General features: G+C 38.8%; 1 protein-coding gene across 2 annotated transcripts; it reads left to right on the top strand.

The window, feature by feature from the left end:
* Positions 1-1191: 1191 nt before the first annotated feature.
* On the top strand, positions 1192-16075 carry LOC140560151 (cystathionine gamma-lyase-like). Of its 2 annotated transcripts, none has more exons than XM_072684382.1 (12): positions 1192-1577; positions 3545-3626; positions 3945-4040; positions 4159-4268; positions 4531-4665; positions 5425-5482; positions 5573-5650; positions 8648-8800; positions 11057-11178; positions 11399-11451; positions 12486-12624; positions 15403-16075. In XM_072684382.1, exons 1-12 carry the CDS (start codon positions 1419-1421, stop codon positions 15412-15414), a joined length of 1197 nt encoding a protein of 398 aa, XP_072540483.1. In that variant the 5' UTR covers positions 1192-1418; the 3' UTR covers positions 15415-16075. The 2 variants fall into 2 exon arrangements, with proteins under 2 accessions (XP_072540483.1, XP_072540481.1); XM_072684380.1 differs by having other exon boundaries at positions 15400-16075.
* The last annotated feature ends 345 nt before the right edge of the window (positions 16076-16420 follow it).

Here is a 16420-nt window from a genome sequence, read left to right as displayed (position 1 = left end):
TTGAAGATACATTTAATGGAGATAAAGCTGACACCAGGAGGGACAGTCATTGACAGTGACTGATAGAAACCTTATAATGAATAAAGATTTTCAATCTCACTAAAACTGCATTCCCTAAACTTCAGCAAGATAATATTTACTTACATGCAGTAAACAGCATTTTTTTCTCACCTAAACGTCTAAATCAGATATTTGCTGTTTTTGATTTTCCTCTTTTCTCAGTAGTCTTTTTTCTTATTGTTTAGTAATTCTGCCTCCAGGGCATTCAGAGTACAGTGTTATCACAAACATTGCACAACAGCAAGCTATGACTTGCTGAATGAGGCACTGCAGGTTTGGGAATGTTCAGTTGTGTGCAGAAGTTTTGAGCACCTAAGCCCATTATTTAAACCCATTTATCTGGGAGTGTTTTTGCTTGCAGAAACACCAGACCTGATCTCATTAAAACATGCACACGTAAACATAAATACAGTAAAAAAAATACAAGAATTTCTAATTTTGAAGACAGTAGTTGATGTGAGCCAGTATGATACACAGAGGTCTATCCAGCTTTCTTGTGGACGTCTCCAGGCAGGGTATGGATTTGTTAAGTTTCATTAGCGCTCACTTGATTTAACCTCATAAAGCACCGGTTTACCAAACCAGATATTTGATGATAACTATAAATAATACTAGACTACCACGAGGAGAGCTGGAATGCATTAATAAAACACATTATGAGGCAAAAAATCCTTTTCTGTATTAATGTTATTTGTATTTCTTATATTATTAGTGTTTTACTAAGACAATGAACACTTACTGCAGAGCTTTTTAAGCCAGCCTTTCACAGGTGCCTACATTTTTTATATACAGTACTGTATATAGCTGCTGTACTTACAGAAATAAGAGATGTCATATTGTAATCAAACATATGAGAATTAATAATAGTTATATAGCTTACATGCATATTATATATTATATAACATATATAATTAAATAAGACAAAGATAATTATACATATTATATAAATGTAAAATATCTAAATATATAATTATATAAAACAAAACACAAAACACACATTTTTTATTAACATAAATTCCTAAAATCGAAGCCCTGGGACCTGATTTAAGGGGGTTTGTTGAGGGTGTTGCATCATCGGGACGCCAGGTCTCCGCAAACGTGGATCACGTGGTAATACCGCGCCCCCACGCGCTCGCCAATGGCTGTCACGCTGTCGAGGGTGTCTGCCTCTGCCTCTGCCTCTGCCTCTGTCCGGTTAAAAGACATGTTTCCACGCACTCGGGTTAAATGTTAACTGAGTTCACCGGGAGGCTCATCGTTTAATTTCTCCCCCACCGCGCGTCTTGTTCATCTCATCTCATCTCATTTCATCTCATTTTAGGACGCGTGTCTCCCATCAGGCCGGTCTGGAGTAAAGCATGGCTTCTAACAGCAGTGAGTGGGCCGCCGGGTTCAGCTCTTTCGCCACGGACGCGATTCACGTAGGCCAGGAGCCGGAGCAGTGGAACTCCATGGCTGTGGTGCCTCCCATTTCACTCTCCACCACCTTCAAACAGTACGGCCCGGGAAAGCATGCGGTGAGTAGCCAGAGGCGGTCCGTGCCTCCTGGAGAGGGGGATAGGGGGTCATCTTACGACCCTCAGGGCTGCTCGATTGTCTATTTTGAAATAACGCGGTGAACAACGCGGTGAATCGGTTGGAAGTGTCCATGTTGTTCATCTGGCATCCGGCTTTACTGTGACCGTGACTGCAGTCTCTCTGGCGGATGTGCTGTTTGCTAAGGGTTCATTAGCCATGATGATGTGATTAACTCGAACCGGCTAAGCTAACAGCTCTTCTGTATGAAGTCAAACAAAGAGGTTTGTGGCCACATGGCTAATAATGCCCATTAATACCCTCTAATGGGACATCCGTGACCACTCAACAGGGTCAGATTAAAAGTAGCTAGGTGCCTTATTAGGTCTTACTGGAGTACCAGGCGTTTACCAAAATGAAAGTGATGTAAAAATAACATTTAATAATAATTTGAGATGTATATATTAAATATCAGCCATATTTAATCATGTCCTTAATTGATGAACCTGTTAAACACATAACAAGCTGTGGTTTATTCTATTTAACCCACGGTTACTGTAATAGACAATAAGTAATAGCCTCAGTAATAGACAATAATAACCTGTGTGTCAGTTTTCCTTCCTTATTTCCAGCACTGCTGTTTATGTTTTAGCCATCAGGGAGAGTTGAAAGCAGGTGAGATGTATTTGTTGTTGAGAACAAAAGAAGCCATTCTACTTTGGGCAGCTAGTAAAAGACCTTTGTGGTCGCTCTGAGCTCAGTTCAACACTGGCTGACATCTGAATTATGCAGGACAGCAACAGTCCATTTTTGTTTTTCACTTTTGTGATAAATAAAACCAGATATTAACAGTCAGTAACAAACAGAACACCCCATTGCACCCCTTAGTACACGTGCTCCTAATAATTTCTAGGAGTAGATACAGAGAGGTTGGCAAGTTCAAGTGGGAGCTAAGGATAAAAGACCTGGGTTGTTGGTGAAGCCCAACAGCTATATAAAGGTCCTATGCTCCAGTAGCCAAGTGGGTATGTCGTAAGCCCACTTGTGAAACATCAGATGTTTGCCGTTGCAATGGGTCAGTTTCAGTTGAACTGGTGCCAAATAGTTACCAGTTACCAGTTGCAGACTGATCTAAATATAACTGTATTAAGACTGTGTGATTTTGGATTGTAAGTAAACTTGATCTCTGATTGTGAAAAAAAAAAAAAAAAAAAAAAAAAAAAATAAAAAAAAAAAAAAATATATATATATATATATATATATATATATATATATATATATATATATATATATAAATATATAAATATAAAGTTATAAAAATGCATTTTGATACCTAATAGCGTTGGCACAATACTGGAATTGCTAATTTAGATAAAATACTTTTGAAAGGATCTATGTTTTCAGCACCATGGGAAGCACAAAGGGTCGCAAGTTTTGCCAGTCTTTGCTGATGTTGAACCAAAAATAATCTCTTCACTGCTCTAACTCCAGTTAACCATGTCTAATTAGGCTCTCTCTGTCCTAAAACATGTATTTGGGTAGTGTTCTAAAAGTGCTCTGATATCCATAGTATACTCAGAAAAGTCATAAATGTATCGTTAATTACATTTGCATTACATTTAAGGCCTTTAGCAGACACTCTTATCCAGAACGACTTACAAAAGTGCTTCACTGTTTACTCAGAAAATACCCTTAACTAGTTTGTATAGACAAGGATCCAAAGATACCATAGCTTAGATACTGCTAAACACAAAAGTCAGTATTGAGACGATAATACTCGACACTACTCTTTGCTCAAGTACTTTCTGAGTATTTTATCACAATATATCACAATAATGACATTAATATTGCTCAGCCAAGATCCTTTTTTTAAAGACACATACTTAAACACCCCCCCCCCCCATTCATTATTATTGTAGTTTTCATGTTTTGTTGGTTTGCATTCAACATTGCTTGTTTTAATTACTAGGGTTTTGAGTACAGTCGGAGTGGAAATCCCACACGCCGCTGTCTTGAAAGGGCGGTTGCTGCTTTGGATGGCGCAAAGCATTGTAAGTCACCTATTAACTCAAGTCCTTGTAATTATTTAATGTGTAAATCATCAGCTTACTGAATACCGTACTGTTACTGAAATTACTGCGTGTTCAACAGAAAAGAAAACTGGTACAGGTGTAACTTGACTATCACATGCTTACTAACCTTGAACAGATAAGCTCTGTAGTACCCCAGCTAAAGGCACAGTAACCTGCTTTTAACACTCCGTCTGTTTGCTAGTTGTGCGGCTCCCTATAAGTTGCATAGATGTAAGCAAATGGGTGACTAGGCAGGTTCCTGTAACTGATGACGATGCTATGGTTTGTTTATAATAGGTGTTGCTCTTGCCTCTGGGCTAGCTGCTACTGTGACTGTTACGCACATGCTGAAATCTGGAGATGGAATTGTGTGCATGAACGATGTTTATGGAGGTGGGCCACTCCTACATGCTCCTACAAGTCTCAAATGCTTTTTAATCCTTTACTTGAGCACCAAAGGAAGTGTCAGAAGTGATAACCAGTTTCATGTGTTTCTTATTTTCCTCACCAGGAACCAATCGCTATTTCCAAAGAATAGCTGCAGAAATTGGCTACGATATCTCCTTCGCTGATTGCACAAAGACTGAAGTTCTAAAGGCAACGCTTAAGTCTAATACGAAGGTGTGCCTCTTTTGGTCTGAAGGAGCAGCTTCTTTAGATTGCATAAGAGTGGAAATACTGCGTTGTCACTGTGATTCCGATGTATTGTCTGTGTAGAGTGCTTCTCTACCCATGATAAAATAAGTTTGAATGAATCAGAGCTGAACACAAAGTGGCTGAGGGCACTTGTTTCCTATTCTGACATTTTAAAATGGCAATAGAAACCCACTGTTGCATCAGCTCAAGAAAAAGATGTTTCATATAGATGTTCTCTTTCATGTAGATGTTGTGGATCGAGACTCCCTCAAACCCAACAATGAAGGTTGTCGACATACAAGCCTGTTCAGACATTGCCCACGAATACAGCAAAGACATTATTGTTGTTGTGGACAACACCTTCATGTCTGCTTACTTCCAGGTATGACCTGTGTTTGCTCACATCATAATCACATAAAATGCAGATGTACTTTTTATATCTGTAGCTTTGATGTGATTCACTGTGTGAGCCTTCAGTGCATCATCCATTGTTTGGTTTCCAGTATGGATTACTGTCTGGGGAAATTTAGCCACTGTTTCCTACACTCACTGAGCACTTTATTAGGAACACTGTTCTAATACTGGCTAGGGTCTCTCAAAACAGACTCAGAGTTTAATGATATGGATTCCACAAAATATTGGAATCTAAGTTGACATGATTGCAGTACACAAATCCTGCATTTGTTTCAGGAGCGCTTTCATGCAGCTAGTTACTTTGCTAAGATGGCTTGTTCTCAGGAATCTCCTCCCAGTGTGGTTATCAGAGTTAACATAGCCATTCTGTCAGCTAGAACCAGTCTGGACATTCTGCGTTGTCATTCACAGAATGGACATTCACTGAATGTTGTTAGGGTGTCTTTTTAAATTTAACCATTCAGTTTAAACTGTAGAGACGGTTGTGCTAAACATACCAGGAGATCAGCAGTTCTAGAAATACCCAAACCAGTCCTCCTGTCATCTGTGCCGTGCTCATTTTCTCCATTGTCTGTATGTATGCATTGCATGGATCATTTCAGAAGTTAGTGGTGTTCCTAAAATGCTCATGAGTCAGTTGCGATCATCACAAATCATTATCAATAAATCACCTGCTTTGCTCAGAATGCTTCTTTAAAATGACTTTGTTGATATTTGCCTTGTACAGCGTCCCTTGGCTCTTGGAGCGGACATCTGCATGTACTCTGCAACAAAGTACATGAACGGTAAATATTTGATCCACTATAAAATGCAGTTTAGTGTTTCCATTTTGTTTGTGGTCATTTAATGAGCTAATGCCTTTTCTGTATTTTCAGGACACAGTGATGTTGTTATGGGGCTGATTTCTGTTAACCGCGAGGACCTCTATGAACGACTCAAGTTTTTACAGAATGGTGAGGCAACATATAGTGCAAATTCACATTGACTCTGTGTTTGTGTATTAGACTATTTTAGCATGATACATTGGGATATATTGGGATACAATCATCCCAAATATTTCTCCCCAAGAACAGCAGATGAACTGTAGCTGTAGGTTTGTGTGAAAGGCAAACAGTGCTGAGCTTCAGTGCTGCAATCTGATGTAAAATAATGTAAAGTCTTTGGAAATTCACACTGATAGATACCCCCAAACACATCTGCCTTCAAATTCACTTGCTTCAGATGCTTTTCCAAAAGATTCCATTGGCACAGATTACATTTAAATTGCTTTTATTTATTTATTTTATTTATTATTTTTTATAGAAATGTAACTAACTTTTTAAAATATGTGGATTCAAATTGCTTTTGAAACTCTTTGCTTATGCCAAAAAATGCAGTCTTTCATAAAAAAAAAACTAAAATCCAAATAGTTTTTATCCAATAACCTTTGACATTTTTTGAAAAGGAAAAAAACTAAAAAGCAACAGATTCAGAAAACATATATATATAATTTTCTTTAACTATTTTTCCATTCTTTAGGTCTTTTGAAAAGAGTATTTTTCATGTTTTTTCAGAACAAAATATTGTTTTGAAAAATAATGTGTTTTTTCTTTTTCTTTTTTCTTTCTTTCTTTAAAAAAAAAAAAAAAGTGATTTGAGGCCTCTGGGTGTTCTGGAAGGCTTACATTCAGGATAACCGTCTGAACTTATGTCTAGCATCAGGATGCGTGGAATTTCTGGTATTGAGGGAAAACTGATTTTTAGGGCTCTGAGATTCTGTGCAGCTAGGTTGCGGATCTAAGCACTCTCTCTGTGGTGAAGTGGTGAAGGTGATGCAGTTGGTTTGTTCATCTCTTTCAGTCTCAGAGCAGGTGCTGCATTTTTGAGACTGTTTCTGTTTTTCAGTGACCAAGTGACAGAGTCTGAAACCTGCACACCCAGGAATCTGAAACTGCTAACAATTTTCACAGGCAAGCCAGTCATGCTGATGGGAATGTGATCTCTGTTTTTCCTGATGTCCACAATGAACTTGCTTTTGTTTTTGTTGTACATTTAGGGCAGAAATTAAATGGCACCAAACAGAGAAATGATAAGCTAATGGGTGTGAGCGCAGTAGTAGACAAAGTAGTCCACCTAATAATGTTTTGTCATGCGTTTAAAACTGCCTAGACTAAGTCCATGTTCAGACTGCCAGCCCCAATCCAACTTTTTGGCATATCTAGATTGTATCCAGATTGATTTGTTTGTTGATAAGTTTGTGGCGTCCAGATACGTGAATCTGATCTGATCCCTTGCAAATTACAGTTCATACAGTCTTCTCCCCAGATCTCACATGAAAACATATTTCCTGCAATCTGACTCCCTTTTTTTTTAAGAGATCTTAAATCACTAAGTAAAGGAGACTCTTGCTTTTCTGCTTTTCCGAAGATGCCAAACGTGACACCACTTCAGATGAAATACTGTTTCTTAGCCGTGGCTGGTTTTAAACGCATGATGGCACAGTAATCAATAGCCTACTTTTCAAGTGAAAGTGATGAAATTCCTCTTTTCAGGTAAAAGTTTTTAACAAAAAAAAATTAAATATAATGGTTTGAGTCACTGGACAATTGTTTTTTTTTATTGATTTGATTACAGCAATTTACAACAATTCACAAAAAAACAGGAGTCTTTTCTATAAAAAAAAAGTCACAGTAGTGGAATAAGAAGGGTTCAACATTCTCTCCTCTGCAAACTGTGGCATAAAACAAGGACATAAGTCTGGAATCTGGCAGGGTTATAAGGGAGATCCATACAGGGAAAGACATTTCTGATATTTTCTAAAAGAAATTTTGCATGACCTTTCATTTCTGAGACACCTTAGGTATTTCTTTCATTCACTCAAAGGCAGGTGTGTATCTTGGCCTCTTTTTTGTTTTGCTAGTAGAGCTTTGGAGATTTGGATTTGGAGGAAGAATGTGGTGTTATATGAGCTGATTCACAATGACAATAGTTGCTGCATACTTCGGCTGCCTCTCCATATTGTGATTTAATTGGCACTTTGTCAGAGTAACTGCGGTTAGTCAGTAAGGCAAAGTTCCTACTTCTTGGACAGGAAATGAAGTGTAGTCGACATATATTTCTAAACTGATTGTTTAGCTAGAGGTTTGATTCAGTGAGAGGTCTTGTCAAATTGGGCAAGATGCTTTTGAAGACTAGGCAAATATCTTAAGGATTTTCATGTAATAACCAAATAACTCGCAGTCATGAATCTGGTGCCCATGAGCTAGTTCAGCCTTTTGTTGCGGTAAGCCAGTGAAGCCAGTCATGTTTTCTTTACATTTTGTCTTCATTGTGAAGTCCAATTTAAAACAGATGGAACAAAAACATGTCTTATTATCAGGTTGACTGTAAAAAATATATATATTTTAGATAGCTGTGTGCACAGAAGTGTTAACATTATTTTGTTTTTACTGATATGTTGGTACTGCTGAATTAAATGATTGATTTAAACTGCTATCAATCACTCTTCCTGGCTGTTGAACCACAGTCATGATACTTGATTATTTTGACTGTACATTGACTGAGGGCCATTAACTCTTTAATGACCCAACCCTTACCCTGCTTATCGGCAGATAACAGCATTTTATGCAGTGATAAAATTTTAATGTTCTAAGCACACAGGAGTGCAGACTGCTGGATACATTTCTATTGTTCTTGTGGGTTTCACTATCTTTATGGCCTAAAACTTAAATATGGACCTATGTAGTAAACCTCAGCTCATTGACCTGAAATTACTCTGAATAACCAGATGAGGGCTTTGAAGTCACTGATTCATGTATATTTAACTTATAGTTTTGCAGTGAATTAAATGCATGTACAATTGCAGGAACAACAGACAGACTGTGTGCAATGCTGACCGTGAGTTCCTGGCCTCTGTGGTATTGAACAGACTGCATTCTTTGCTCTTTTCTTTCTTTCTTGCACTACTGCAGCTTTGGGAGCTGTGCCTTCACCATTTGACTGCTACATGTGCAATCGAGGACTGAAGACGCTGCATCTGAGGATGAAGCAGCACTTCAAGAACGCAATGGCTGTGGCCCAGTTTCTAGAGGCAGACCCCAGGGTGGACAAAGTAATTTTCCCAGGTGACTATAACTTTAATAAAAATAATAATAATAAATTCTATAGGTGATTGATTGGAAAACATATGAAGGTGTAACAGATCACAAAAGGTGTCACGAGTCATGAATTGGCTCATTTTTCGCATCAGCAAAAAAAAAACCCATAACACTGTCAAACCTATCCCTCTAGTTTGACAGTGGAATGCAGTCACTTCAGACGTGTGTCCATGCTCGATCCGTTGCCATTTTCATATATAGAGATGGACCACTTGCCTTTTTTATTATTCGTTCTGTACTAGGCTGAGTGACACACTCTCAATGTGTGTCAGGTTGGTGGTGCTAATTCTGTAATCTGTTGCCCCCAAGAGGCTCATTAGTTTTTACACATTTTACAGTAGATTTTAAGTCAGATATGGTCAAACTGAAGTTTTCTACTTGTGACGACAGGCAGGTCAAGATCCCACACAGGGGTTCTGCAGTCATATATTCAGTGAAGCGCAGGGTGCATAATGACTCAAATCCCTTTTATGTTTTTTGATGTTTCACATGCGTTTATGTTTGTCTTGCATTGAAATGGAAATGTCTTTGTATTTGTAGCGCTTGAACAAGGTGTAAAAGACTTCAGCAACTGTATTCCACACTAGTATGCATACAGTTTGGCAGGTAAGCTGCGGTTCATGTGTGCAGAACCATGAGGGCTGGTGATTTACACAGCTCGTGGATCAACACTGAGCCGTTAAACTGCTAAAGTAAATCTTCATGCTCCACAGTCACATCTTTGTATAGAGGGTATGCACTTGATGTCACAAGTGGTGGGAATCACTGCAGCCATGCCCACGGAGTGGCAAAACGACTGACAGAGTGGCAGCTTTAGCATTCAGTGTGACTGCTGCTTAAACACAAAGTCAAAAACGAGAGAGCTGTTGTGTAATTGACTGTACAAACCGATTTAGCAGGAATTATGAGCAATCATTTTACAGACTGCCGAAAGCTAAGGAGAAGTGAAACTATTGGATTGCATTTCGCAGAAACAACTGAAACCAAGACACCGTAATGTGTGGGTTCACGCTCTGAAAACAGGTGGAAAAAAATAGAGTCCACTGTAGCTGAGGATTTGGTAACATGCTAAGTTTGATGAAAGGGAAATCATGCGAAGGCTGGATGGAGCAGTCTAATAAATGTGCCAAAACAGTCAGAAACCACTCGACTGGGACCATTCACTCAACTGTGTGAGGCTTTATCCTCTAAATGGGTGTGATTTGAGCCTCAGTTAGCTGGATGTTTCTGGCTACACATTGCAGTCTATGGACCATTGATTCTTTGGTAATTTGGATGGATCGCCTGCGAGTGCAACTGCCTTTACCTTGGGCAGATAATCACTTGTTTTGTTCCTGGTTTGGCCGTTTTCCCTAAGAAATGCAACCATGTTGTGAAATGTTTTGCAACTCATTCCACAACTAGACTTGTCTGAGTCCAGCGGGAACATGATGCCTGTGCATAACCTCTATTGTAGGGCATGCTTCATAATTTCTCAGTCCTTTCATTTCCTTCGATTACCGTTAATCATTTGATTAACTGACTGGCTGACTTCCATTCTCCAAATTTCTTGACTGTTCTGTTCGAATTTTTGACACTATTAACTGACTGGCCATTTCTCTGGGCTCTCCTCTCTAAATGACCGAGAGGTCACAGATTTTAATTACCATTGTCATAAAATTGTACAGACCGTTTCTCTGCGGATGTGAGTTTAGGCAAGGTGACCTAACAGATCATCAAGCACAGAAAGAAACGGCACATTCTAGCAGAAACACATCAACAGGTCACCTGTCAAATTGGCATTAAGCATACACTCACTGAGCATTTGAGCACTGAGCACTCACTACTCATTCATGCAATCATGTAAGCAGCCAATCATGTGGAAACAGTAAAAAGTGTACCATCATGCAGATACATGTTTAGAGCAACCATTAGAAAGTGGGGGGGAATGATCTCAGTGAGTTTGAGTGCCATGATGACTTGTTTGAGTGTTTCTACTGCTGCCACATGATTGGCTGATTCAATAGTTGCATAAATGAGTATATTTATGTGCATTTCTCATTAAGTGTATGTAATATAAAGGTGTTCAAATTCATACTAAAGCCAGTGACCACTAGGGGGCAACATATTCATATTTTGTGCATTTGATTCATTGTTCATTTCAGAGACGGGAGTTCTTCAGAAAAAATGAGTGTGAGATAAATTGTGCAATAGAGTACATTATCTTGTGTTTCTCTCTGCCAGGTCTGCCTTCTCACCCCCAGCATGAGCTAATGAAGAAGCAGTGCACAGGCTGCCCGGGGATGATTACTTTCTACATTAAAGGCAAACTGGAGAATGCCACAGCGTTCCTCAGCAACCTCAAGGTGACTTGGAAAAGAATTTTGAAAAACAGATGGAATTATCCAGAGGGCCAATTAAACAAGTGTGGATAATGAGTACCCCCCCAGGTTTCCCCCAGCTGTTTTCCTGAATAACACTCCAGCTTAATCATAATCTTCTTTTTCTGAAGGTTTATTTTTTTCATATTGGTGCCAAGTGTTTGATTTTTTTTTTTTTTCACTAAATCTGTGTTTTGTGTTTCAGTTATTTGCACTTGCTGAAAGTCTGGGCGGTTATGAGAGTCTGGCAGAACATCCGTAAGTGCTATATGTCAACCCCTGGCAATACACAGCCACTTGCAGCGACTTCTTAAAGTGTTATTTAAGCATGCATTTCAGCTTTATTTTGAATATTTATGGGCTAGACTCATAAAACACTGATTTACTGTGATGCTAAGAGCATTACACTAACATTTTAATGCAACAACACTGTTTGTTGTAGTACTTTGCTAAAAAGTAAATTAGCTTTTTTAGAATCCATAGTATATCCATAGTAACCTGAACATTGTGGCACCCAAACAGGTGCGGAGCTCCGGTAATTCATAGATAACATTGGTAATATGCATAGCTTCACTTTTTTTTTTTTTTTTTTTTTTTTTTTTTTTTTTACATAATTTGACATTTTTTAGGGGGGTAGGGCCATGAAAGATTTTTGTGACAGCATTTATAAGCATGCTTGTTTTGCTTGCCTGTCACTGAGGTCACATGCAAAATACATCATAACAGTTCTGTTCCTTAGAAATGATTGACAAATGTCAAGATTGTTGTACACATGTACTGATGTACACAATTTCAGACATCGTCTGCAATTGTCAAGATCATTAACTAATATAAGGATTTTACATCCAGAACCAATGTGTGTTCACTTTTGTACTAAACTATGGTTACAATGAGCATTTCAGTGCATGCTTTCAAGGTGTAGGATCTTTAAATTCCACAGGGGGGCACTAGCATTTTGTGACTGAAGTGGACAATCAAGCACTTTTGCTTACCCTTTCCATCAGCAGCTTGGGTCGTTTTTCTGAACTCTGAACAGCTTGCATTTAGAGTAGATGTAATTCTTCAATGGCATTATTAAATATTTATACTTCATACCCGTGGCCAGAATAGCCTGTGTATAATATACCATTCATTTTGTCCAGGTTATCATTTGTGTCCTCGCACTCTTCAGATGTCTTTATAGCTATTCTGATTTGTCATAAGTCTCCAGTAACTTGCTTACAGAGAGATAGATGATCCGCTGTGGGCTATATGTCCAGTGATACGATGCACCTCTGCCATTCATTTATCAGAGCCATTATGACTCATGCGTCGGTGCCAGAAAAGGAGAGGAAGGAGCTGGGCATCAGTGATACACTCATTCGTCTCTCTGTGGGACTGGAGGATGAAGAGGACATTATCGCAGACCTGAACCAAGCTCTTGGTGCTGCTGTAAGTGTGTTTGCACACACAAACACACACTCGCAGGCCCATAAACATTCACATAAGCCTATTGACTGCACTTGCACACAAACACCACTCTCAAACAGGTCTGTTCCCTGGGTAATGATTAATCATCGTGCAAATGGCCGGTGCTGTATCTGTGTCTGGTACCAAGGTTATCTCCATGCTAAAGACATTAACAGCCACCATGTGACTTTCTTTGGCTGGTGCCTATATTCCTGCCCTCCGGCACTTTCAAACCCATAATGGGTCTTGCTCATTTCAGCAAATCTAATTGCCTGAAATTATGCTGCAGTAACTAAACCATATGTCAACGCTCAGATTTTTTAAACGGAAAGCCATCTTTAAGTGCATCTTTAACCCTTTTGGCAGCTGTTTTTTTATATAATGCAGCTAGTCTGTTCTATATCAGGAGCTGATTTTCGTCCCAATCTCCAGGTGCTTTGCAAACCAAAATGCAGCAGTCAAAAAGATGAATTGGCCCTGGTTGCAAGCTGACAGTTATCCCCCAGAAATGTTTTGGTGCGAAATGAAGCAGTAATACAGAATATTGTAGCAGACAGGCAGCAGTTTCTGTGCATATTCTCCACCAGGCTTTTCTCACCACTGCTTGCACTGACTACACAGAGTCACAGCAAGCGTGCTGTTGGTCAATACAGATCACAAATGCTACAAAACTGAGCTGTAAGTCTCTGACTGCACAAGAATTCAGTTCTACTACAGTTTAGAAAACAGTTTGGTGCATACAACACTTCAAAACCACTACAATTCCCACAATACCATGCAAATCCCAACTTTACTTGTTCACAGCTTAAGGTTTCTAGGTGAACCACAAGACAAGACTACCATATTCATCATTTGTGTTGGACACTGATGAATTGGGCTTCTGCCTTTAACCCATCCCTACAGGGCCCAACAAAGGCATCAGTAGCTCGGTGTTCTAAGCACTGAGCCACCACTGCCCAAAAACTTGTGAGTGTGAGTGTGTGTGTGAGTGTGTGTGTGAGTGTGTGTGTGAGTGTGTGTGTGAGTGTGTGTGTGAGTGTGTGTGTGAGTGTGTGTGTGAGTGTGTGTGTGTGTGTGAGTGTTCTCTTTCTAGTCTCTCCCTCAGTACATGTGCACCTGATCATTTAGACCTAATGTGATGCTCATCTGTGAAGAATGGAAACGGAGGTCGTAAAGGCACTGCTTTGATTTGAATTGTGTTATTTGATATGACATCAGGTCTAAGGGGACAGTTCCATTAGCTCTTGGCTTGCATCTTGTGGAGAAGTATAAATTGAAGCTCACTGACTTTCGGAAAGCAAGAGGTTAATTGTCTGTCTGTGGGGTTAAGTGCTGTGAAGGTTTTTTTTTTTTTTTTTTATGTTTTTTATTGCTGAATATGCTAATGTTCGAGGCTTTTATCGAACTGCGCCTGCAGTTAGCCTCAAATTGTGCGTTCTCAGGCAGGATGCCATTTGAAGAGGCTTGGCAGGGACTTTGGATTGCTACTCATCAAGAAGTCAATAGACCAAGTCTCGAAGCTCTTGTAGTACAAAAATTAGTAGGACATCAGTAGAAATGCTTTACAAACATAACAGACTGAACACAAAATCTGGATTAGTGCATTAGTTCACAAATGGATGTAAAATTACTATTGTCGAAGTAAATTGCAAAGCTTTCCAAGTTGTACCCGAGGGTTTTTGGACTTAACCACTTTTCTGATCACTTTTTTTTTTTTTTTTTTTTTTTGCTTCAGTGTGAATTTTTTGCTTCCGTTTATCAAGGTTTCCTGAGCAATACATACGTTCATAGAAAGTGAAGAAGACTTTTTTTTTTTTTTAAAAAGTAGAAGATTTAAGTCATGTAACTTTTATGTTTACATTTTGAGTAGTGTTCAGATTTTGATTATGACTGGACCCCTTGCTCACTTGACCTTTTTAATACTGCTGCCAGTTCAGTTTAGTTTAAACCACCTGACAAGCATTTTGACACATCTGCTCTAGCTTTTATTTTCAGCTAATTATCTCTAATCCTGAAGTGATCCTCAGACCATAAGGCGCAAGATCCAATTACTGGCAGACTGCTGTAAATGCATGATCCTTGGCGGGCAGTCAGTCTTATCTTTTAGAGTTTTTAAAATTGGTGAGAAACCCAGAAACCTCTAGTGTACTCTAATCTGATCGTAACACACATCCTTCATGGCGCCTATAAATTATTAAGTGCCTTTTGAGGATGCTGTTCTGGAGTGTTCCATTGCTGCTCTAATATAGTGGCAAAGCCTGTGTTAATGTTGTCCAGTACTGCCTATGTTATTTCACTCTACTATCAGCTGCTAAAACTCAGCTTCTCCTTATCAATGACCTTTCAGTGGATTACCTTTCATACCTACATGCTGTTTTATTGCACAGTTGTAGGACTCCAGATCTGTATCTAGATCTAGATTCAGATCTGGTAACTTTGAAATTGCTTTGCTTTCTTGGCCCATTTCATTTCTGAACTTCATTTGTGTGGTGTTTATTTTTTATTTATTTATTTATTTTTTTTTTACTGGTTCAGATCCAGCATTCAGACTGAAAGAAATGCCAAATACAGATAATCTAAAAGGTAGTTTACTGCCACTGCATTAATTTAGATCAGTCAGATTACTGGGATCTAAGCTGTACTTATGAGTTGCATGTGCAGGTTGATCTTTATGGGCGATGTTCATGTAAATTGTAATATGACAAAATGCTAAGTCTCAATATGTTTATATTTATATTAAGTTTTTTCCTTTGCCAGCAGGAAAAGAACTAAACTTGGCAGGATGGGCCGGAAGCTGCAACACCTTCTCCGATGAGCAGATGACACTTCTTACTCTCATCACATGTTCATTTTACAGATAGTATGAAATTGTTATGCTTGAAATACATCTTGCATCAGGGATCAAATGAAAAGAAAATGGATCCACAATTATTTACATTCATTTTTTTTTCAAACCAAACCAGGTGATCTGTAAGGCACATGCATCTTACTTTGATGTTTGCTGTTTTTAAATTTTCTCTTTTCTGATTCTGTATTAATTGGATTTGCAGGTGTGGTAGTTGGCTCCTAAATAGGTGTGGCCTTAAGGGCATTAGGGAAATCTAAAAGTGAATGGTAGAAGGGTGAGAAAAGGGAATGCTGCTCTTATGAGTTATTTCTTTGCTGTCTTTTCATACGCTGAAGCTGTGTGCTTTCAATAGCTCTTAGATTAGGTTCATCTGGCACTGTAGACATTTCACTGTTGTTCTCGGACAAGGCTCAGCGCGCAATGAGTGCATCAACGTTCCTGTTTATATTTCAGCAACAAGTATTAGCTAGATGCTCAAGATTCATCTGTTTTTTTTTTTTTGTTTTTTTTTTCCCCTTCTTCAAATGGTAACTCTTGATATTTTGTCATCTATGCTAATGGAGCCATTAAAAGCCATTTATATTCTCTCGCTGTTTCTTTTCTCATGGCTAAACTGTGGTTTTGACTACTGTAAACGGAAGCTGTGTTTGATCTAAATGAAAACTAGACCTGGGGAATTGCTAGATAAATACTGTAAGATGTACTTAATGATCCGCTTAGAGTGTTAATGACCAAGCAGTCAGCAACGCTATTGTGGGACATAACGACTCTTGTCTGGAGTTTGATATTAATTATATGGCAGGGCTAATTTGATGTGACCGTAATTACATTTCTAGGTGAACGGCTAAGATGTGGCTTTTCCCCCTGTTTTATTCTGCATCATGCTATAATGTACATTTATTAAGCAGTGGAGTGCCCGTCATGATCTGT

The sequence above is a fragment of the Salminus brasiliensis genome, chromosome 7 (genome assembly GCF_030463535.1).
Source record: "Salminus brasiliensis chromosome 7, fSalBra1.hap2, whole genome shotgun sequence".
Classification (NCBI taxonomy): domain Eukaryota; kingdom Metazoa; phylum Chordata; class Actinopteri; order Characiformes; family Bryconidae; genus Salminus; species Salminus brasiliensis.
The sequence above is the reverse complement of the archived record's forward strand: the minus strand, read 5'-3'. Positions and strand labels throughout refer to the sequence as shown.

Bases quoted from the DNA above. Each gene is read 5' to 3' on its own strand.
- LOC140560151 (XM_072684380.1), top strand. From the start codon at position 1,419: ATGGCTTCTAACAGCAGTGAGTGGGCCGCCGGGTTCAGCTCTTTCGCC. The intron at 4,269-4,530 runs GTGTGCCTCTTT...TCTTTCATGTAG, and splicing joins CGCTTAAGTCTAATACGAAG to ATGTTGTGGATCGAGACTCC. The intron at 8,801-11,056 runs GTGACTATAACT...TCTCTCTGCCAG, and splicing joins GGACAAAGTAATTTTCCCAG to GTCTGCCTTCTCACCCCCAG.